A 22833-nucleotide genomic window follows, 5' to 3' on the forward strand; every position below is an offset into this window, starting at 1 on the left:
ATTAATTTTTTTTGCACACAAAAACAATAAACATTTTCTAAAAATACATACAAACAAAAAGATGCGTATCAAACATATTAGGAAGGTTGCACATGGGAAGTCGGGGAATAAAAATGGGGGGTGGGAGTTAAAATAAATGAGAGAGGGACTTTATGTGGATCAGTGATAATAACTCAATCCTCTATTTGACAAAGAAGAAGCAGAAGGAAGAGGAAGAAAAAGCAAGTGGGATAAAGGATCAGAAAGGGAGGAAAATAGAAAAAATTAGAGTATGACTCCAGGGTAGACCTGTTTTGTTGTCACTGAGTTGGTTGGTCTGTCTGTTGTATTTTTCATGTTTCGCCAAGTTGACCAGACTGGTCTCGAACTCCTAGCCCGAAGTGATCAACCCGCCTCGTCCCCCAGAGTGCTGGGACCACAGGCGTGAGCCACCACGACCAGCCCCCACATTGCTTCTGGCCTCCGTGGTAGACCTCCCAGACGGGGCGGCCAGGCAGAGACGCTCCTCACTTCTTCCCAGACAATAGGTGGCCGGGCAGAGGCGCTCCTCACTTCCCAGACGATGGGTGGCCGGGCAGAGGCGCTCCTCACTTCCCAGACGATGGGTGGCCAGGCAGAGGCGCTCCTCACTTCTTCCCGGACGGGGCGGCCGGGCAGAGGCGCTCCTCACTTCCCAGACGGGGCGGCCGGGCAGAGGCGCTCCTCACTTCCCAGACGATGGGTGGTCGGGCAGAGGCGCTCCTCAGTTCCCAGACGGTGGGTGGTCGGGCAGAGGTGCTCCTCACTTCCCAGATGGTGGGTGGCCAGGCAGAGGCGCTCCTCACTTCCCAGACGATGGGTGGCCGGGCAGAGGCTCTCCTCACTTCCCAGATGGGGCGGCCGGGCAGAGGCGCTCCTCACTTCTTCCCGGACGGGGCGGCCGGGCAGAGGCGCTCCTCACTTCTTCCCGGACGGGGCGGCCGGGCAGAGGCGCTCCTCACTTCTTCCCGGACGGGGCAGCCGGGCAGAGGCGCTCCTCACTTCTTCCTGGACGGGGCGGCCAGGCAGAGGTGCTCCTCACTTCCCAGACGGGGCGGCCGGGCAGAGGCACTCCTCACTTCTTCCCGGACGGGGCGGCCGGGCAGAGGCGCTCCTCACTTCTTCCCAGACGAGGCGGCCGGGCAGAGGCGCTCCTCACTTCCCAGACGGGGCGGCCGGGCAGAGGCGCTCCTCACTTCTTCCCAGACGGGGCGGCCAGGCAGAGGCGCTCCTCACTTCTTCCCGGACGGGGCGGCCAGGCAGAGGCGCTCCTCACTTCTTCCCGGACGGGGCGGCCGGGCAGAAGCGCTCCTCACTTCTTCCCAGACGGGGTGGCCGGGCAGAGGCGCTCCTCACCTCCCAGACGATAGGTGGCCAGGCAGAGGTGCTCCTCACTTCCCAGACGATGGGTGGCCGGGCAGAGGCGCTCCTCACTTCCCAGACGATGGGTGGCCGGGCAGAGGCGCTCCTCACTTCCCAGACGATGGGTGGCCGGGCAGAGGTACTCCTCATTTCCCAGACGGGGCGGCCGGGCAGAGGCGCCCCTCACTTCCCAGACGATGGGTGGCAGGGCAGAGGCGCTCCTCACTTCCCAGACGATGGGTGGCCGGGCAGAGGCGCTCCTCACTTCCCAGACGGGGTGGCCGGGCAGAGGCGCTCCTCACTTCCCAGACGGGGCGGCCGGGCAGAGGCGCTCCTCACTTCCCAGACGGTGGGTGGTCGGGCAGAGGCGCTCCTCACTTCCCAGACGGTGGGTGGCCGGGCAGAGGCGCTCCTCACTTCCCAGACGATGGGTGGCCGGGCAGAGGCGCTCCTCACTTCCCAGACGATGGGTGGCCGGGCAGAGGCGCTCCTCACTTCCCAGACGATGGGTGGCCGGGCAGAGGCGCTCCTCACTTCCCAGACGATGGGTGGCCGGGCAGAGGCGCTCCTCACTTCCCAGACGATGGGTGGCCGGGCAGAGGCGCTCCTCACTTCCCAGACGATGGGTGGCCGGGCAGAGGTGCTCCTCACTTCCCAGACGGGGCGGCCGGGCAGAGGCGCTCCTCACCTCCCAGACGATGGGTGGTCGGGCAGAGGCGCTCCTCACCTCCCAGACGATGGGTGGCCGGGCAGAGGCGCTCCTCACCTCCCAGACGATGGGTGGCCGGGCAGAGGCGCTCCTCACTTCGTCCCGGACGGGGCGGCCGGGCAGAGGCGCTCCTCACTTCCCAGACGGTGGGTGGTTGGGCAGAGGCGCTCCTCACTTCCGAGACGGGGCGGCCGGGCAGAGACGCTCCTCACTTCCGAGACGGGGCGGCCGGGCAGAGGCGCTCCTCACTTCCCAGACGGGGCGGCCGGGCAGAGGCGAACCTCATTTCCCAGACGGGGTGGCCGGGCAGAGGCGCTCCTCACTTCCCAGATGGGGTGGGCGGGCAGAGGTGCTCCTCACTTCCCAGACGGGGCGGCCGGGCAGAGGCGAACCTCATTTCCCAGACGGGGTGGCCGGGCAGAGGCGCTCCTCACTTCCCAGATGGGGTGGGCGGGCAGAGGTGCTCCTCACTTCCCAGACGATGGGTGGCCGGGCAGAGGCGCTCCCCACCTCCCAGACGGGGCGGCGGCCGGGCAGGGGCTGCAATCCCAGCACCCTGGTAGGCCAAGGCAGGCGGCTGGGAGGCGGAGGCTGCCACGAGGCCAGACCACGCCACCGCACTCCAGCCCGGGTAACACCGAGCACCGGGTGAGCGAGACTCCGTCTGCAGTCCCAGTACCTCGGGAGGCTGAGGCGGGCAGAGCACTCGGCGTCAGGAGCTGGCGACCAGCATGGCCAAGATGGCGAACGCGTGCCTGCAGCCAAAGGAGAAAAAGCAGGGAGCGGTGGCGCGCGCCGGCAGTCCCAGGCAGTCCGCGGCGCGGGCAGCAGGGGGCCGAGTAGATTGCTGCCTGGGCCACAGAGGGAAAGGAAGGAAGGAAGGACGGAAAGAAGGAAGGACGGAAAGAAGGAAGGACGGAAAGAAGGAAGGACGGAAGGAAGGAAGGAAGGCAGGCAGGCAGGCAGCCAGCCAAACTGGGTTTTTCTTACGTAAATACCAAAAATTCCTAAATAATGTGGCAATCCATTACATAAAACTATTTAAGAATTTATTAGCCCAGGCGCAGTGGCTCCAAAAATTATGGAATTTTATACGTGAAAATGACCTCAGGCTGGGCACGGTGGCTCATGCCTGTAATCCCAGCATGTTGGGAGGCCAAGGCGGGTGGATCATCTGAGGTCAGGAGTTTGAGACTAGCCTGGCCAACATGGTGAAACCCCATCTCTACTAAAAATACAAAATTAGCCAGGCATGGTGGCGCATGCCTGTAATCCCAGCTATTCAAGAGGCTGAGGCAGGAGAATCACTTGAACCTGGGGTTGCAGTGAGTTGAGATCGCGCCATTGCACTCCAGCCTGGGCGACAAAAGCGAAACTCCATAAAAAAAAAAAAAAAAAAAAAAAAAAAAGACCTCAGGAATTTGGTCCAGAATGAGATTTACAGATAAAGACACTGAAGTCCACTGAGGAAAGAGGCCCACCTGAGGGCACACCACAATATTAGCAGGATCAGATCAGAGTCTGCTGCCAAGAAGCTGCTCCTAAAAATACTTTTTAAAAATTTTAATTTTTAAATAATTAATGTTCACAGAAAGTTGCAAAAATACATACAGGAAGGTCGCATGTACTTTTCACCCAGTTTTCCCCAATAGTAATGTCTTTCATAAATACAATAAAATAACAAAACCAGTAAATTGATATTGGTACAATCCACAGAGCTTATTCAGATTTCACCAGTTTTAAAGGCATTCATTTGTGCTTATGTATAGTTCTATGTAATTTTATCACATGTAGATTCATGTAAACACCACCACACTCAAGATACAAAGCTGTTCTATCACCACCAACCCCCCATGTCACACCTATCTTTATAGCCACACCACTTCCTCCCCCATCCCTCATCTTTAAGCTATTCTCCTTCTCTACAGTTCTGCTAATTCAGGAATGTTAAATACTTCACCCAGGCCGGGCCCGGTGGCTCACACCTGTAATCCCAGCACTTTGGGAGGCCAAGGCGGGCAGATCACCTGACAACAGGAGTTCGACACTAGCCTGGCCAACTTGGTGAAACCCCATCTCTACTAAAAGTACAAAAATTAGCCAGGCGTGGTGGCAGGCGCCTATAATCCCGGCTACTCGGGGGGCTGAGGCAGGAGAATCACTTGAACCCGGGAGGCGGAGGTTGTAATGAGCCGAGATTGCACCATTGCACTCCAGCCTGGGGGGCAAGAATGAGATTTCGTCTCAAAAACAAATAAATAATAAATAAATAAATAAATAAATAAATCTTCACCCAGCCCTAGATTCTGATTATGTTTTAGTTCTAAAAGGCTTACAGTTTTTTTTTTTTTACATTTAAGTCCGTGATCACTTTAAGTTTTTTTTTTTTTTTTTTTTGAGATGGAGTCTTGCTCTGTCGCCCAGGCTGGTGTGCAGTAGCGCAATCTCAGCTCACTGCAAGCTCTGCCTCCCGGGTTCATGCCATTCTCCTGCCTCAGCCTCCTGAGTAGCTGGGACTACAGGCGCCCGCCAACTCGCCTGGCTAATTTTTTTTTTTTTTTTTTTTTGTATTTTTAGTAGAGACAGGGTTTGACCGTGTTAGCCAGGATGGTCTCGATCTCCTGACCTTGTGATCCACCTGCCTCCGTCTCCCAAAGTGCTGGGATTACAGGCGTGAGCCACCGCGCCCGGCGGAGTTAATTTTTATATAAGGTATGACATTTAGGTGGAGGTTCATTTTTTTCCTTAAGATGTTCAGTTGCTAAAAATATATATTTTAAAGTACCTAAACCTTTTCTGGCAACAACAACAACAACAAAATAAATAAACATAAATATATATATATTTGTTATTTATGTTTATTTATTTTGTTATTATTTACTCAGTCTCAAAATACATATATATTTTGAGACTGAGTCTTGCTCTGTTACCCAGCCTAGAGTGTAATGGCATGATCTCAGCTCACTGCAACTTCCGTCTCCCAGGTTCAAGCAATTCTAGTGCCTTAGCCTCCCAAGTAGATGGGATTACAGGCGTGCGCCACGACGCCCAGCTAATTTTGTATTTTTAGTAGAGACAGGGTTTCACTGTGGTCAAGCTGCTCTCGAACTACTGACTTCAAGTGATCCACCTGCCTCAGCCTCCCAAAGTGCTGGAATTACAGGTGTGAGCCACCACACCTGGCCACAAAGAATATTTTTTAAAGATGAATATTTTAAAAGATGAACTACTAGATAGAAAAAAATACACTTTCTATGTTAAAAAAAAAAAAAAAAAAAACTGGCCAGGCACAGTGGCTCACGACTGTAATCCCAGCACTTTGGGAGGCCGAAGTGGGTGGATCACCTGAGGTCACTAGTTTTGAGACCAGACTGGACAACATGGCAAAATCTTGTCTCTACTAAAAATACAAAAATTAGCCAGGCATGGTGGCACACACCTGTAATCCCAGCTACTTGGGAGGCTGAGGCAGAAGAACCGCTTGAACCCAGGAGGCAAAGGTTGCAGTAAGCCGAGACCATGCCACTGTACTCCAGCCTGGGTGACAGAGCTAGACTCTATCTTAAAAAAAAAAAAAAGCCTGGGTGTCGTGGCTCACACTTGTAATCCCAACACTTTGGGAGGCTGAGGTGGGCGGATCATAAGGTCAGGAGTTTGACAACAGCCAGGCCAATATGGTGAAACACCATCTCCATTAAAAATACAAACATTAGCCGGGCATGATAGTGGGTGCCTGTAATCCCAGCCACTCAGGAGGCTGAGGCAGGAGAATCGCTTGAAGCCAGGAGGCAGAGGTTGCAGTGAGTTGAGATCACGTCACTGCACTCCAGCCTGGGGGACAGAGCAAGACTCCGTCTCAAAAAAGAAAAAAAGGAAAAAGAAAATAGCCAAGTATGGTAGTGTCCACCTGCAGTCCTAGCTATTCGGGAGGCTGAGACAAGAGGGTGGACTGAGCCTGGGAGGTGGAGGCTGCAGTGCGCCATGTTCATGTACTGCACTCCATCCTGGTTGACAGAGACAGACCTCAGCTCAAATAAAAGGGGTGGGGGGGTGAAGAAGAAGACATGTTCACGTATATTTGTATATACACAAACTACCTCTAGAAGTATATAAAAAGTAATTTTAAAAAACCTCCAAAATTTACTTTTTTTTTGAGATAGGGACTCACTCTGTTGCCTAGGCTGGAGTGCAATGGCTTGATCACAGCTCACTATAGTCTCAAACTCCTGGGCTCAAGTGATCCTTCCATCTCAGCGTCCCAAGTAGCTAGGACTACAAGCTCAAGCCACCATGCCTAGCAATTTTTAAGTGTTTTGGACAGACAATTTCTCACTATGTTGCCCAGGCTGGTCTTGAACTCCTGGGCTCAAGCAATCCTCTCGTCTTGGCCTTTCAAAGCACTGGAATTATGGACATGAGCCACTGTGTTGGGTCCAATTTAACTTTTTTTTTTTTGAGTTTAGGAGTGGAGGTTTAATAGGCAAGAGAAAGAGAGAGGAAAACAGCTCTCTCTCTAGTGAGAGATAGGGGTCTTCTGAGAGGAAATGGCCCCAGTTTAGCATTTTTAAGTGGGAGAAATAACAAAAAAAACAAAGGCAGGGACAAAACAGAGCCAGGAATAGGGTAAAATCTCCTACAGAACCAATGAGAGAAGGCATGTAAACCTTAAGAGCAAGTATACATTTCACTCTAGCCTTCTTCCAGCCGATAACACAAAAAGGGAGGCCTTATCAGTTAAATAGATGAAACGTTCATCAGAAAAAAAAAATCCAATTGCTCATGAAATTAGTTATACTATTCTGGGTACTAAGAATAGAAGGGATTTTTCTCCCCCTGGATCTGTCTAAAGAGAACACTGAATGGTGCTGTCAACATCATCTCTACAAACAGCTACAACAATGAGCAACCATTATTTTCCCTAGGGTATGGTCACTGTCATATGACAATATTAAACATTTTGACTTTGCAGCCACCATGTCCTTTGTCTTAAGCTGATCACAACCTTACCTTGGTTCCATTTGGTGTTGCAGGGGAGGCTGGGGAAAAGGCAGAGCTTGTGTCAGGAGATTTGGGAACAAATGAGGGTTGATCTAGGGCTGAAGCTGATGTAGAGGATGGCGAAGTCTCAGAGAGAGGTTGGTTCTCCTGCATATGGGGTAGGACGTGCTCTACCACCCATCCAGAATAAGAAGATAGCTTGGGAAGAGACATACATTCTTCTAAAACATCCTAGAGAGAAGAATAGGGTTAAGCTCAACTTACATGTCAACTGATCTCAGTATAATCCACTACATGCCTTACTGAACATCTAAGAAGATCTAAATAAATAAACATCAAAGACCCAAAGTAATGTATTAACAATCAGATGAAAACAAAGTACAGTGGTTTCTTGATAATGACCTTGACTACTATCCTTCTAATGAAAATCAGACTAAATAACCCTAACTACAGAAAAAGGGACAATGCACAAAGATTGCCATTAAAGCATATGTGAAAGCAATCTAAAGCACTGAACAGAACTCAAGAGGAATTCTGAAGTAAGCCACTGTATACACAATCACTAGAATGTCAGTCACTTAACAATGGGGGTAAGTTCTGAGAAACACAGTGTTAGGTGATCTTGTCATTGTGCGAGTATCGTAAAGCATACTTACACAAACCTAGATGTATATATTTTTTCATTTTTAAAATTAATTATTTTTGAGACAGAGTCTCACTCTATTACCCAGGCTGGAGTGCAGTGACCTAATCATGGCTCACTGTAGCCTGATCTCCTGGGATCAAGCTATCCTCCCACCTCAACCAGTTTCCCCAGAAGCTAGGAGTACAGGCATGCGCCACTATATTCAGCTAATTATTTTTTCATTTTTTATAGAGATGGAGTCTTGATATGTTGCCCAGGCTGTTTTTTTTTTTCTTTTTTTGAGATGGAGTTTCGCTCTTGTTGCCCAGGCTGGAGTGCAATGGCACGATCTTGGCTCACCGCAACCTCCACCTCCCGGGTTCAAGCGATTCTCCTGCCTCAGCCTCCTGAGTAGCTGGGATTACAGGCATGCACCACCATGCCTGGCTAATTTTGTACTTTTAGTAGATATGGGGTTTCTCCATGTTAGTCAGGCTGGTCTCGAACTCCTGACCTCAGGCGATCCACCTGCCTCGGCCTCCCAAAGTGCTGGGATTACAGGCGTGAGCCACTGTGTGCCCAGCCTTTTTTTTTTTTTTTTCTGAGATGGAGTCTTGCTCTGTCACCCAGGCTGGAGTGCAGTGGCATGATCTCAGCTCACTGCAACCTCCACCTCCTGGGTTCAAGCAATTCTCCTGCTTCAGCCTCCTGAGCAGCTGGGATTACAGGCACCTGCCACCACACCCGGCTCATTTTTGTATTATTACTAGAGACAAGGTTTCACCATGTTGGCCAGGCTGGTCTCAAACTCCTGACCTCAGGTGATCCACCCACCTCGGCCTCCCAAAGTGTTGGGATTACAGGCGTGAGCCACCACGCCTGGCTATTTTTTTTTTTTTTTTTTTTTGAGAGACAGGGTCTCATTCTGTTCCCCAGGCTGGAGTGCAGTGGCGCGATCACGGCTCACTGCAGCCTCAACTTTTCATGCTCAGGTAATACTCCCACCTCAGCCTCTCAAGCAGCAGGGACTATAGGCACGCACCACCACACCTGGTTAATTTTTTTGTATTTTTTGTAGAGGTGAGGTTTCTCCACGTTGCCCAGGCTGGTCTTGAACTTCTGGGCTCAAGTGATCTGCCCACCTTGGCTTACCAAAGTGCTGGAATTGCAGGTGTGAGACACCAAGCCTGGCCCCCAGCTTGAACTGGCCTCAAGCAATCGTCCTGCCTCAGCCTCCCAAAGTGTTGGGATTATGGGCATGAGTCACTACAACCAGCCTAATAATTTTTTAAAAATAGAAATAGATATGTATGTATACACCCTTAGTAGTAATAATGAACATATCTAGTACCAGATCTTCGTTTGTAAATATAATTCTAAATCAAAGGAAACCAGGAGTCTCTGCAGAAAAGGTAAGTTCCAGAGTTGGAGGCAGGAAAATATAAGATGAGTCTGGAACATCTTTGCATGAGAAAATAAATACTGATTACCTATGATATAATAAATAAATGAAAAAACCAGAGTAGTTGGGAGATTGCTACAATGAGCTAAAGTAAACTGATTGAGCAAATAAGTAAACATACTGAGAATAACAGGAGCCAAACTTCTCACTGCTAGGTAACATATTTACAAACATGGATGGGGTAAGATTAGAAACAAAAGTGAAGTGCTGGGTTGGAAGTGGCATTTATCAGTATGAAGTCATGGTTTTATAATATATATGTACACACAGTTATAGACAGTACATAAATGTGTGTGGTGATGTGTGTACATATTTAGATATGTATTATTTCCTAGCTCTGTCTACTGAGAAGGCCTAGAAGCAATGGTACCCAATCAAGAATCTCAACACACCAAACTCCCAGATCTTGGTTTGTCAATACAGCACCATCCTCCACTTCAAAAGAGTCAGCCTCTTTGGAGAAATAGCTGATTCCTGGATTAAGACAGGGAAACTTGCACCTGGGACACCTTTTTGTGCCAAAAAGTAAAGAAATATCAATGAAATATGGAAATATGTCAAAGGAATACAGGAACCAACTTAATGAGGCGCCCAGTAGTCAAATCTGGGACATTTTTCTTTTTAATTCTTATGAATACATAATCGTTGTACATATTTACAAGGCCACATTTTTTTTCTTTTTGAGACACAGTCTCACTCTGTTGCCCAGGCTTGAGTGCAGCAGTGCAATCTCGGCTCACTGCAACCTCTGCTTCCAGGGTTCAAGCAATTCTCATGCCTCAGTCTCCTGAGTAGCTGGGATTACAGGCATGCACCACCATGCTCGGCTAATTTTGTATTTTTAGTAGAGATGGGGTTTCACCATGTTGGCCAGGCTGGTCTTGAACTCTTGACCTCAAGTGATCTGTCCCCCTCGGCCACCCAAAGTGCTGGGATTACGGGCATGAGCCACCACACCCAGCCTTGCATGTGATATTTTGATACAAGCTTACAAAATCTGGGACATTTAAAATAAAACAGATAATAAAAGTAATGGATTACAACTCACTCAATAAAATAGAAATCCATGAGTCCATACCAATATAACCAAACACCAGAGAAAAGAAAGAACCTCCTTACAGTAGAATGCCAACTAACAAATGCAGAAAGAATAGTGGATATAAAGAAACAGGATCTGGCAAAGTCATAGAGGTGATCGATTCATGTGGAAAACATCAATGAATGCTAAAGCCATGGAGGATGAAGGTTTGCCCAGAAAAAAGGATACTGGTATTATTACTTACCAACAATTACTAAGGGAAAAATGACGAATTTTAAACGGAGAGACCAGGCAGATAACAACGTAACCAGGTGATCAAGATTAGCATCACCAGTGTTGGGATGGGTTGACATCTCTGTGCCTCCTCATGTGACTTACTGAGAAAGCCATGGTATCATTTCTGTGGTAATCCTGCCAAGAATGCTTAACCTTGGTCTGGTGGTTTGAAAGCACATATGCTGGCAGTCAGCCTACAGAATGTAAGGTCTGTGTTTTTCAAAACTCTCAACAACATAAAAGACAGGGAAATACTTTAGGATTGTTTCCCAAGAAGTCTGAGGATGCAGGACAACGTCTTATCTGTAGCTAACTAGCAGCGAGTCGGGAATGGGAGCTCGGCCTTAACTCTCCACATCCCTCCACTTCTAGCGCAGAGCTTTGCAAATACTAGGTACGATGACCACGTCCCCATTCACCTTCCAGGTCTGCCAAATCAATCTAAACATTTGGTCATTTCACTAGTAGCAATGGATTAGGTCTTGTCAATCGTTCGTCGCAAAATCTAGAGCTCCCAGCACATGAGACATACAGTAAGTTAACTCAGCCTAGGGCCATGATTGCTTTGACAACAGCAGAACGAAGGCGCCCAATTGGCGGAGGGTAGCAACGAAGCCTTCAGAACGCGGGGCACCTGTGAAGTCAGGGGAGCTCCCCGAAACGCTAAAATAGGCTGGAGAGAACAGAAATCCCAGGACAGAGGGATGTACACACAGAAGTCAAGAAATAAATGCAAGTTGTTAGACTGCACGGGTTCCCGGCAGCAGAATGTGCCAAGGGCTAGGGAGAAGAAGGGTTCGGTCGCGAGGGGCCGGAAGGGCCTACGTCCTCCGGGGCCACCGCTCACCTCGCTCCGCAGCAGCCAGTCGCGGTAGTAGCAAAGGCGACCTTTGTCAGAACTGCGTAGAGCCTGCAAGGTCTCCCAGCAGCGACCCTCAGACGGCATGGCTGGCTAAGGGGCAGCTTCTCTGAGGCCCCGCTTCTGACCAAACAAGCCCTCGAATCAGCCGCCGGGAAGGCCCCACAGGCTTCCGCTTCCGGGGCGCAAGGGCAGTACAGCCCCGCCCCTAACGCCTGCACGCCCCACCTCCGGCGACGCTCCCGCGCTCCCGCCCTCCCGCCAATGCGCCTGCGCGCAGGGCTTGGCTGTCGGGGCACGTTCCGCAGAGGTAACCACCAGCTCCCAATCCCCGGGGCTGCAGAAAATTGGTCTGTGCCTTGAGACTGTCCAGAAACTGGAACCCTTATACACTGCTCATGGGACTGTAAAATGAAGCACCTGCTGTGGAAGACAGTCTGGCAATTCCTCAAAAGGTTAAACAATTACCATTTGACCTAGCAATTATCCTAGGTAAATATATATATATATATAATACGCCAAAGAAATGAAACCTATGTATATATAAAAACTTGTCCATGAGTGTTCACAGCAGTGTTATTCATAATAGCCAAAAAGTGAAAGCAACCCCAAATGTCCATCCATTGGTGAGTGGATAAATAAAATATAGTACTATGTTTGCGGTTGCCGAGTTCCCCCGCTTTCTGTGCACTGACCAAGTATCAGAGTGCCTTGACCGCCCTATGACCCAGCCAGCTGCAAGTTTTTTCCTGCAGACTTGCAACCAAACACTGGCCTTGCATATCCCCAGGCACTAAGGACATCTAGGTTATTGCCCAAAACGCTGAAACTGACCCCTGCCTTAGCCAAATTCCATAAACCCTCATATAAACTCCATACCCTGACCCCTCGCTGGGGATGTACCTAGGTTAAACACCGCTTCTCTCTGTCTGTCGCGAGAATTGCTGCAGCCCACTCTGTAAGTTTCCCTAATAAATGTTTTGGGTTTAGTGCTGCTTTTTTGAGACAGTCTTGCTCTGTCACCCAGGCTGGAGTACAGTGGCTCGATCTCGGCTCACTGCAACCTCCGCCTCCCGGGTTCAAGCGATTCTCCTGCCTCAGCTCCCCGTGTAGCTGGGACTACAGGCGCCTGCCACCACGCCCAGCTATTTTGTATTTTTAGCAGAGGCGGGGTTTCACCATGTTGGTCAGGCTGGTCTCGAACTCCTGACCTCAGCTGATCCACCCACCTCGACCTCCCAAAGCGCTGGGATTACAGGCATGAGCCACTGCGCCCGGCCATAGTGCTTCTTTGGAATCCCAACCAGCCCTGTTTGGCAGGAGGAAACACCATATCTATATAATGGAATGTTATTTGGCCATAAAAATAAAGTGCTGATGATATGCTGCAACATCAATCTTGAAAGCATTATGCTGACAGAAGCCAGTCAGGAATGGCCACATGTTGGACAATTCCACTTATGTGAAATGTCCAGAAGAGACAAATCTATGGAGCCAGAGAAACTTTACGACTAGTTGCCAGGGGCTGGGGGAGGGGAATGGGGAGTGACTACTAATGGGTATGGCATTTTTTTGGGAGTGATGACATCGGTTGGCTGGGCGCCGTGGCTCATGCCTGTAATCCCAGCACTTTGGAAGGCCAAGGTGGGCGGATCACCTGAGGTCATGAGTTTCAGACAAGCCTGGGCAACATGGCAAAACCCTGTCTCTACAAAAAATACAGAAATTAGCCAGGCACAGTGCCATGCACCTATAGTCCCACAGGCTGATGCAGGAGGATCCCTTGAACTCTGGAGACAGAGGCTGCAGTGAGCCGAGATGGTGCCACTGCACTGCAGCCTGGGTGACAGTGCAAGACTCCATTTCAAAAAAAGAAAAAACTAGGTCTAGAATTAGATAATGGTGATGGCTGCACAACTTGGTGAATATACTACAAATTATATATACACTTTATCTTTTCGAGACAGAATCTCACCGTGTTGCCCAGGCAGGAGTGCAGTGGCGTGATCTTGGATCACTGCAACCTCCACCTCCTAGGTTCAAGTGATTCTCCTGCCTCAGCCTACCAAGTAGCTGCTGGGACTACAGGTGTCCACCACCACTCCCAGCTAATTTTTGTATTTTTAGTAGAGACAGGGTTTCACCATGTTGGCCAGGCTGGTCTCAAACTCCTGACCTCGGGTGATCCACCCGCCTCGGCCTCCCAAAGTGCTGGGATTACAGGTGTGAGTGACCATGCCTGGCCTATATATACACTTTAAAAGGGTGAATTCTAGGCCAGGTATGGTGGCTCATGCTTGTAATCCCAGCAGTTTGGGAGGCCAAGGTAGGAGGATTGCTTGAGCCCAGGAGTTTGAGGCCAACCTGGACAACATGATGAGACCTGCCTGTACCAAAAAAAAAAATCCAAAAATTAGCCAGGCATGGTGGCATGCACCTGTGGTCCCAGCTACTCAGAAGGCTGAGGCAGGAGGATCCCTTAAACCCAGGAGGCTGAGGCTGTAGTGAGCCATCTTTGTGCCACTGCACACCAGCTTGGATGACAGAGGGAGACCCTGTTTCAAAAAAAATAAAAAGAGTGAGTTTTATGTGAATTATATCTCAATAAAAATAGAATGAGTCACAATTCTCCAGAGACGGCTCTAACTGGGACCCCAGACTTTCTGACCCTTCCATTGTCCACCACCTCGTGAGATCTCAGTTTGAGGTAGGAAGAATTCTCTCTGGAGTATAAGCAATGTGAACATTTTTCATTTTCTGAGTTTTTAAAAATTCCCTGGACTTCTTGTAATGAAAATATTTTAAAAAGAAAAATTGTTGAAGAGTCCCCAGAGTCCCAGCAAGGGACTCCAAGAGAGGTGTTGCTCACACCAGAGTTACATAGCAATGCCCTGCACTGAGGTCTTCTCTAGTTTGGCAAAAATAATAATGAGTTATACAGATATATATACATGTTGGTGGAAGTTTGTCAATTGTCCTTTCTCGGGAAGGCCTTTCACCTATTATAAGTTCACGTCTATTTACGTTAAGAGTATGAAAATGGCCGGGCGCGGTGGCTCACGCCTGTAATCCCAGCACTTTGGGAGGCCGAGGCGGGCGGATCACGAGGTCAGGAGATCGACACCATCCTGGCTAGCACGATGAAACCCCGTCTCTACTAAAAATACAAAAAATGAGCCGGGCGTGGTGGCGGGTGCCTGTAGTCCCAGCCACTCGGGAGGCTGAGGCAGGAGAATGGTGTGAACCCGGGAGACGGATCTTGCAGTGAGCCGAGATCGCGCCAGTGCACTCCAGCCTGGGCGACAGAGCAACACTCCGTCTCAAAAAAAAAAAAAAAAAAAAAAAAAAAAAAAAAAGAGTATGAAAATGAAAATGGGCTTAGTTTTTTTGGCAATGGTAGCTGGAATTACCTTCGTTGGAAAAACTGAAAGCTGGAAACTATAAATATCCTCAAAATTTGGTGGAGAAAAGAGATTTCTGGTCTTTGAAATCCAGATGCCTAGGTGGATTCAAGAACACAGAGAAGGCTGAGTGCGGTGGCTCACACCTGTAATCCCAGCACTCTGGGGGGCCAAAATAAGAGGTTCACTTGAGCCCAGGAATTCAAGACCAACCTGGGTAATGTGGTGAGATCTGTCTCTACAAAAAATAATAAAATTAGTTGGGCATGGTGGCATACACTTGTGCTGTCAGCTACTGTGGATGCTGAGGTGGGAGGATTGCTTGAGCTAGGGAAGTCAAGGCTGCAGTGAGCCATGTTCCCGCCATTGCACTCAGCATGGGTAACAGAGACCCTGTCTCCAGAAGAAAAAAGAACAGAGAAGAAATTCTCTAGAGTTGAGTTAGAGTGACTGAGAGGTGAGAAGACTGGACCACCCAGGCCAATACTAGCTAGAATCAGAAGGGCAGAGGTTAGCATAGTACGAACAAAAATGGTGAACAAAAAAAATGGCCCAGATTCTTATTCAGAAACCAATTCATATTTTAAAAATATATACTGTACACTATCCCATTCTCTTCCTAACAGCTAAAGTGATCTACCCTAAAACACCAAGCAATCCTTCTTACAGTTTGTTCCCTCCTGACAGTTCACTGATTACAATGTGAGAGCATCAACCTGAGCTAAAATGAAATAAGAAGCCTGATGTTTCAGGCACCAAGTACTTTAAAAATGTCTACCGGCTCTCCTGCAGCATTTTACTTAATCATTTTTTAGAGGAGGGATGAGGAGTGGTTGGGTAAAGGAAATCATCAAATGGAGCCTTAAATAACTGAACACAAAAGCTTTTTGTAAAATCGCACAAATATTTCAAGAATAAATGCATTCCGGAGATACAAACCAGGCAAAAAGAAACAAAAATCAACGAAATTGGCATTACACTTGTAAAAGGCCAAATGGACGCAAGCCCTCGAGGGTCTATTGTGAAGTGCTTGGGGGCAAGTAGCCTCAAAGAAACTTGGGAGTGAGAGGTTTGCACCGAGCTTGGGAATGGAGCCTTGGGAAAACACCACACTCGTGAAATCAGGAAAAAAAAAAAAAAAAAAAAAAAAAAAAGCAAGTGATGGTGCTTACAGCCCAGGACGACCTCCTGCTGGTTTAGGTCAGAAAAAACCTGAGAGAGAGATTCCTAAAACAATGAGAGCTATAAGAGGACTGGTGGAAAAAGTCCAGTGGAAATATTTTCTCGGGAAAGGAAGGAGCAAAGTCATGGTAAGTTAAAATGTGGTATCCTAATGTTGTAGTAAATTTAAGGCCTGTCGAGGAAATTTTAAAACTTTCAACAGGTGACTATATGAGGGAGGAGAAAACCAAGTGCTTCCTGCTTCACCTGCTGCTTTCAGGACTTTTCTAGAGCTAGTAGCTAAGGACAAGACCCTGAACCCATTTTATCACTGGGAGAGGAAAACCACCAGGCTTCCCAGCTATGGCTTGGCAACTCTGGAGTTCCTACAGCTTCCATCAGGGCTCCAGGCCCTGATAGGTGGCCTCAGGCAGGAGGAGATCGGGAGCGGATGGGAGAGCTGGTCAGGAAGGTGGTATAGGGACCATCCCCAAACACATTGGCATATGATGATTTGAGGAACTGGACGTAGTTCTGCATGCTGCGGTTGGTGCTCTCGGACTGCTCCAGGCGATCTTTCAGGTCTTGCAGCCGGCTCTGGTAGCGGCGGTCTGCCTATGAGGAGAAACAGCATGGGCCTGCTGTGCGGTGTCCAAAATAGAAATCCATAGAGACATAAGGACTTTCTTAGGAGTTGCCAGAGGGTTTGGGGAGGTGAGTGCGGAGTGACTTCTAATGGGTAGGGGTTTCTTTTTTTTTTGAGACGGAGTCTCGCTCTGTCGCCCAGGCTGGAGTGCAGTGGCGCGATCTCGGCTCACTGCAAGCTCCATCTCCCGGGTTCACGCCATTCTCCTGCCTCAGCCTCTCCGAGTAGCTGGGACTACAGGCGCCCGCCACCACGCCCGGCTAATTTTTTGTATTTTTAGTAGAGACGGGGTTTCACCGTGGTCTCGATCTCCTGACCTCGTGATTGCCCGCCTTGGCCTCCCAAAGTGCTGGGATTACAAGCGTGAGCCACCGTGCCCGGCCGGGTATGGGGTTTCTTTCTGAAAATATTCTAAGGCCAGGCACAGTGGCTCATGCCTATAATCCCAACACTTTGGGAGGCCAGGACGGAATGATCACTTGAGCCTAGGAGTTCACGACCAGAATGGGCAACATAGTGAGACTCTATCTCTACAAAAAATACAAAAATTAGCTGGGTGTGATGGTGTGCACCTGTAGTCCTAGCTACTCAGGAGGCTGGGGTGGGAGGACTGCTTGACCCTAGGAGTTTGAAGCTGCAGTGAGCTATGACAGCACCACTGCACTCTAGCCTGGGTGACAGAGTGAAACTCTGTCTAAAACAAAACAAAACAAAAAAAAGAGTCTGGGTGCAGTGGCTCACGCCTGTAATCCCAGCACTTTGGGAGGGCAAGGTGGGCAGATCATTTGAGATCACGAGTTGAAGACCAACCTGGCCAACATCGCAAAACCCCATCTCTACTAAAAATACACACAAAAAAGTAGCCAGGGATGGTGGCACATGCTTGTAATCCCAGCTACTTGGGAGGCTGAGGGTGGGGTGGGGATCATATGAACCCAGGAGGCAGAGGTTGCAGTGAGCTGAGATCGTACCACTGTACTCCAGCCTGGGTGACATAGGGAGACTCCGTCTCTAAATAAATAAATAAATATCTACCCAGGATATCCTTAAGGGATAGGAAAGTGATTGGAGAAAAATAAAATCATGTCATATTCACAAAAACAGTAACACAAAACACCCTGGCCCACAGGCCCCACAGAAGCTAGGTCTGCTGCCCACTCTCCTAGCCCGGCCCACCAGCCTGACTCACATCGTCACGGCTCCGCCGCAGCTGGCTCAGTTCAGTTTTGGTTCTGCTCAGCTGGGTCTCAAGTTCCAGGATTTTGTTCTGGGCTGCTCGCTCCTTGGAGAGCGCGTGCTCCTTGGTTTGTTCCACCTGCACATTCAAAGGCCCAGGACATGAGGCTGGTTTACTGGACATGGGGAACACTTGGCAAAGAGAAGGCTGGGCCCCTCCCACTATATGGTCTTGCAGACAGCACTTGCACATCATTGTGGACTGTCTTCTCTAGAACGTTGGGGCAGGAACTAACTACGGGGACTATGCCTGCCACCCAGCTTTGCCTGCCCTGTCCCAGTGCTCCAGGAGTCACCACCTAAGATGTGGTAAGCCTATGTGAGGCTCAAGAGGGTAGTGAGTAAATGAGCAATCATCAGATATCAAGTGCTGAGCCCTCTACAATGAAAATGTGATCCTTACAACTAATTCATGAAGCGGGTACTACTGTGTGCCCATTTTTCAGATGGAGAAATAGGCTGAGAGGTTAGGTGATTTGCCCAAGGTCACAGAGCTAGTCACTCATGAAATCGGGACTGACCTGCCTCCTCGCATCTTCAATGGTGCTCTCCAACTGCCTTGCCAGGGTCCCGCATTCCCGTGTTTTCTCCTCCAGCCGCAGCTGGGACTGGTGGATTGCCTCCTCCCTCTTGGCAATCACCTGTAGGAACTCGATATTCTGGGCACTGGTCGCCTCCAGTTTCCTAGGTGAAAGCACTCAATCAGATCCTGGGCATACCCCAACTTGTCATGTTCCACCCCGCCAGGGGGCTGCCAGCCTCTCCTGGACTGGGGATCTCATCATGCCAAGAATCTCCAAGGAGCCACAGGAATAAGCCAAAGAAATCTGCAGATCAGCAAGGCGGCCAAAGAACTGTGCAGCTGGAGCAACTGGTTAGAGAACAGAGCGAAGGGTGGGAACGCAAGCAGAGACTGACCGCGGGCTTTGTTAAGTGTGGACAGCATCACATGGAACACAGCAACTTGCAGCTCAGGAAAATGGTACCATCGTTATCCCCACTTTAGAGATGAAGAAATTGAGCCTCAGAGAGGGGAATTCATTGGCCTGAAGTCAGCACAGCTAGCAAGTCTGTAACCAAAACCTAAGCCCTCAACTTCTGTTGTTCACTGCTGCCTCCCACAGCAAAGGGACTTCAGCTACACCACTCAACATCTTGTGTGACCAGCCATAGGGCAGCTATGGCCATCCCGATATACACACACTGTCCTCAGTGCACTTCCAGGACGCCTTCCAATTTAAGGAGCTCTGCAGGGCCTGCGGGATCTAGCTGCCATTTCCAAGGCCAGCAGGGCAGAGCAGAGGTGGAGCCTGGAAGGAGCCCACTTGGTTGTAGCCTCCTTCCAAGTGCACTGGCCACCTGGGGCACTTAGGGCCTCCTAGGACCTCAGGAACCTTCACCTCTGAAACTAAGGCTGGGACCAGGGCTGGAGGACTCTTGCCCACCTCTTTTTTTTTTTTTTTTTTTTTTTTTTGAGATGGAGAGTCTCACTCTTTCGCCCAGGCCAGAGTGCAGTGGTGCTATCTCAGTTCACTGCAAGCTCTGCCTCCCAGGTTCACGCCATTCTCCTGCCTCAGCCTCCCGAGTAGCTGGGACTACAGGTGCCTGCCACCGCGCCCGGCTAATTTTATATATATATATATATATATATATATATATATATATATATATTTTCTTTTTTTTTTTTTTTTTTTTTTTTAGTAGAGACGGAATTTCACCGTGTTAGCCAGGATGGTCTTGATCTCCTGACCTCGTGATCCGCCTGCCTCGGACTCCCAAAGTGCTGGGATTACAGGCGTGAGACACCATGCCCGGCCTCTTGCCCACCTCTTACAGATGCTCATAGAAGCTCTCGAGGAAGACAGTCACGGGTCTAAGTCATGCTTTGCCAGTTACCAACAGTGTGATGCTGGGAAAGTCACTTAACTCCTCCCCAAGTTCAGTTTCCTCATATTTAAAACTGGGATAATACCAGCTAACTAATAATATATGCTAAGCTATATTGAGCGCTTCTCTATGCCAGGTAACATGCTAGGACCTTTACCAGGATTATATCATTGAAGACTCACACCACCACCATGAAAAGATTATTATCAGCCAGGTGTGGTGGCTCCCGCCTGTACTCCCAGCGCTCTAGGAGGCCTGCGTGGGTGGATCACTTGAACCCAGGAGTTCAGGACCAGCCTGGGCAACATGGCGAAACCCCATCTCTACAAAAAATACAAAAATTAGCCAGGCGTGGTGGCGTACACCTGTAGTCCCAGCTACTTGGGAGGTTGTGGCAGGAGAATTGCTTGAGCCCAGGAGGTAGAGGTTGCAGCGAGCTGAGATTGCACCACTGCACTCCAGCCTGGGTGACAGAGTGAGATAATAGATAGATAGACAGACAGACAGACAGACAGATAAACTCTACCTTGACCCTTTCCTCAAAAGGAGGAAATTGAGCTTCAAAGGAATTAAATGGTTTGCTCAAGATCACAATGCTGGTAAGTGGCAGAGCTGAGCCCCAAGGCCAGGGCTTCTGATTCCCAAAGTTGTACCCTTCACCTCTGACTGCCTCCAACAATCCGTAAATAACAAAGAAGGGTCAGATCGGAAAGGTCTTGGGAAGGGTGACTGGCAAGAAAGGGCAGAAAAGAGTGGGGAAGTGCCCCCACCACAGTATACTGGCTGCTCCATTCAAACTGGGCCCTGCTGGCATCCCTGGACCAGGCATGCCTTTTGGGACAGGTGGTGCCTACAGGTGAGCTGATCCTGGTCATGCTGTCACGGAGTGTCTCCCCAGGCTGAGAGGCCCCCTTGCTCTCTCTCACAATGCTTACCACTGAAATGGAAGCAGCTTTTCCTCTGAGGTCTGCCTAGTACCTTCCAGGGCCTCGAGTCCCTCAAACACTTCCGCACACTAAGCAAAAAATAGCTAAGTGGCTGAAAGTCTCAGGTCCTAGGAAGAGGACAGAGATGGGACCAAGTGCCTCTAACCTCTCCAGTTCATCCACCTTCAGACTCAGCTGTTTATTTTCCTTCTGGGAAGCCTGATGTTTCTCTCTCGCCATCTCCAGCTTGTCCCCCTGGTGTTCGATCTAAAATGACAGGAACACAGACTGGTTTACAAAGGAATTTCCCGCTAGAGCCCTCCCCTTTCCCTATGACCTGTTGTCCACACCCAGGAAAGGGGCACAGTGCCCTCAGCAGGCGTCCAAGTCTCAACGCACAACCTAGAGGAGAAAGGACAGCAGGGACAGGTTAGGCCCAACTCCAAAGACAAAAGGCTCTCCCCACACTGGGAGAAACCAGGTTTGATGCTAAAGAATGACGAAGATGCTTTCTCGATCAGGGGAGGCCACTCAGAGAGGCCCAGCTAGGATCCAGGACAGACGTCAGAAGGCAGAAACAGCTGGCAGGGCTAACTGGCCCATACAAACCAACCACAGAGCTTTACCTGTTATGTTGCTGGTACTATTGATCTCAACCTCCTCTTAACTGGGGGCAAGTGCTGGCAAAACAACAGGAAATCTGTCAATCCTTTCGAGTTGGCAAGTTTGAGAATTTACCCAGAGGGCTGTTTTATGCAGAAGCCTCAGCTATCAGGGCTCAAAGGCCCTGAGAACGCTCAGGTTCAACGGAGAAGGCAGGCAATGTAAGGTTACAGTACTGAGAACATGGGCTTGGGAACCAGACAGAGCTGGCTGGGTTCCAATCCCTGCTTACTAAGTACTAGCTCTGTGATGGTAAGGAATTACTTCTCCTCTCTGTGCCTTGGGCTGCTTTCTGTAAAATGGGGAAAATAACACATGCACCTCACAAAGTTCCTGATGGAATTAAATGAGAGAATGCAGGAACACAGAAGAGGTGCTCAAAAAATGGTAGCCCCTTTTCTAATTATCACAAGTACACACGTCAAGAGTGGGGAAGGGGCCTTGCCCAAGGTCACGCTGCAAATGAGTGGTATATAATTTCTTGGACACTGTAGGCAGTAGGCATGGTTCCAGTAACCCAGAGACAGACTGCTTCTGGGAGAAAGGGACTGCTTGCTTCTTTCAGGACAGAATCTCAGGCAGTGAATGTGTTAAGAGTCAGGAGAAGCAGCTAAAGCAAGAGAAAGAAAAAAAGAAATTCTACAGCTCGGTGTCTGCTGGCATCTCCCAGCTGTGGGTGTGGAGCTGAGGACAGCTACAGAGCACACAGGCAGAGGCAGGCAGAGGCAGCAGTCTTGGGTGGGGGCAACAGCAGGAGGGCCCAGTGACTCCAGGCAAGTGACGGCTCCTATAACTACAATCACTTTGTGCAAACACATGGCATTTGGCACACCAGACTTTTATTTCACAGCACTGATGATAGCTCACTCCTTTTAAAAAGCGGCAGCCAAGGAAAAGGAAGTAGTCCTTCCTTGGGGGGCGTGCAGCTCATCTTGGTATTCGGGCCCCTGCTCGGGTCAGTTCGTGGGACCCTTTCTGCCAGTCCCTTACCCGGCTGCGCAGGTCTGATATGATGGCTGTGAGGTCGATGTTCTTCCGCTCATAGCCCTGCAGTTGGTCTTGGCACTCTGCCAGCTTTGCCTCCGTGATCTTCAGGATGTCAGGGAGCTGCTGCAGGTCAGCCAGCTGAGACTGGAACTGCCTTCGTGCCTGAAGCAGGAAGGAAAGACCCACAGTTGGGAAAGGCCTGGCTCCTAGTGGAGCCAGGCAGAGTCCTTTAGAGTTAGGGCAGGGCTGACACAGTCCCCAGTGGAGGATCCTGCAAAATCCACAGCAGAAGTGTGGCCTACACTCCCCGCTGGCCGTTGAGTAGGTGGCTTGCCATTCATTTAGTTATCCAGTAACAATGGCAACCACACAGTAAACACCAAGACCCAGGCATTGTACCAAGGGCTCTCTGCACACTTGCTCATTTAATTCAGACAACTTGTAAAACAGGTGATGCTGTCCCCCCATAAGTATAGTAAGGATCAAGAGAGCTAAGTCATTTGCCCAAGGTCATTCAGCTAAAAACTGGTAAACACAGGATTAAAGTCTAGTCTAACTCCAGGCCAGGCGCAGTGGCT

General features: G+C 49.5%; 2 protein-coding genes across 4 annotated transcripts in view; both read right to left on the bottom strand.

The window, feature by feature from the left end:
* The window catches only part of GLE1 (GLE1 RNA export mediator), a 42164-nt gene extending 30578 nt beyond the window's left edge, over positions 1 to 11586 (bottom strand). Inside the window, exons 1-2 of one of the 3 annotated variants that reach the window (XR_008656481.2) lie at positions 11337 to 11526; positions 7097 to 7318 (exon numbers count right to left, since the gene is read on the bottom strand). Coding sequence is in view for 2 of the 3 variants with exons in the window: in XM_055270917.2 (XP_055126892.1) it covers positions 7097 to 7318; positions 11337 to 11435 (321 nt within the window). In the remaining variant the exon portion in view is untranslated. Of the gene's footprint in view, positions 1 to 7096; positions 7319 to 11336 lie in introns of all 3 variants that reach the window. The other 2 variants (XM_055270917.2, XM_055270915.2) reach the window with 2 other exon arrangements.
* Positions 11587 to 15633: 4047 nt separating this feature from the next.
* The window catches only part of ODF2 (outer dense fiber of sperm tails 2), a 48791-nt gene continuing 41591 nt past the window's right edge, over positions 15634 to 22833 (bottom strand). Inside the window, 6 exon segments of the mRNA XM_063635769.1 lie at positions 15634 to 16525; positions 17746 to 17871; positions 18314 to 18476; positions 20615 to 20679; positions 20681 to 20872; positions 22259 to 22417. Coding sequence (XP_063491839.1) covers positions 16337 to 16525; positions 17746 to 17871; positions 18314 to 18476; positions 20615 to 20679; positions 20681 to 20872; positions 22259 to 22417 — 894 coding nt within the window. The 3' untranslated portion in view covers positions 15634 to 16336.

Source organism: Symphalangus syndactylus, chromosome 3 (assembly GCF_028878055.3).
Source record: "Symphalangus syndactylus isolate Jambi chromosome 3, NHGRI_mSymSyn1-v2.1_pri, whole genome shotgun sequence".
Lineage (NCBI taxonomy): Eukaryota > Metazoa > Chordata > Mammalia > Primates > Hylobatidae > Symphalangus > Symphalangus syndactylus.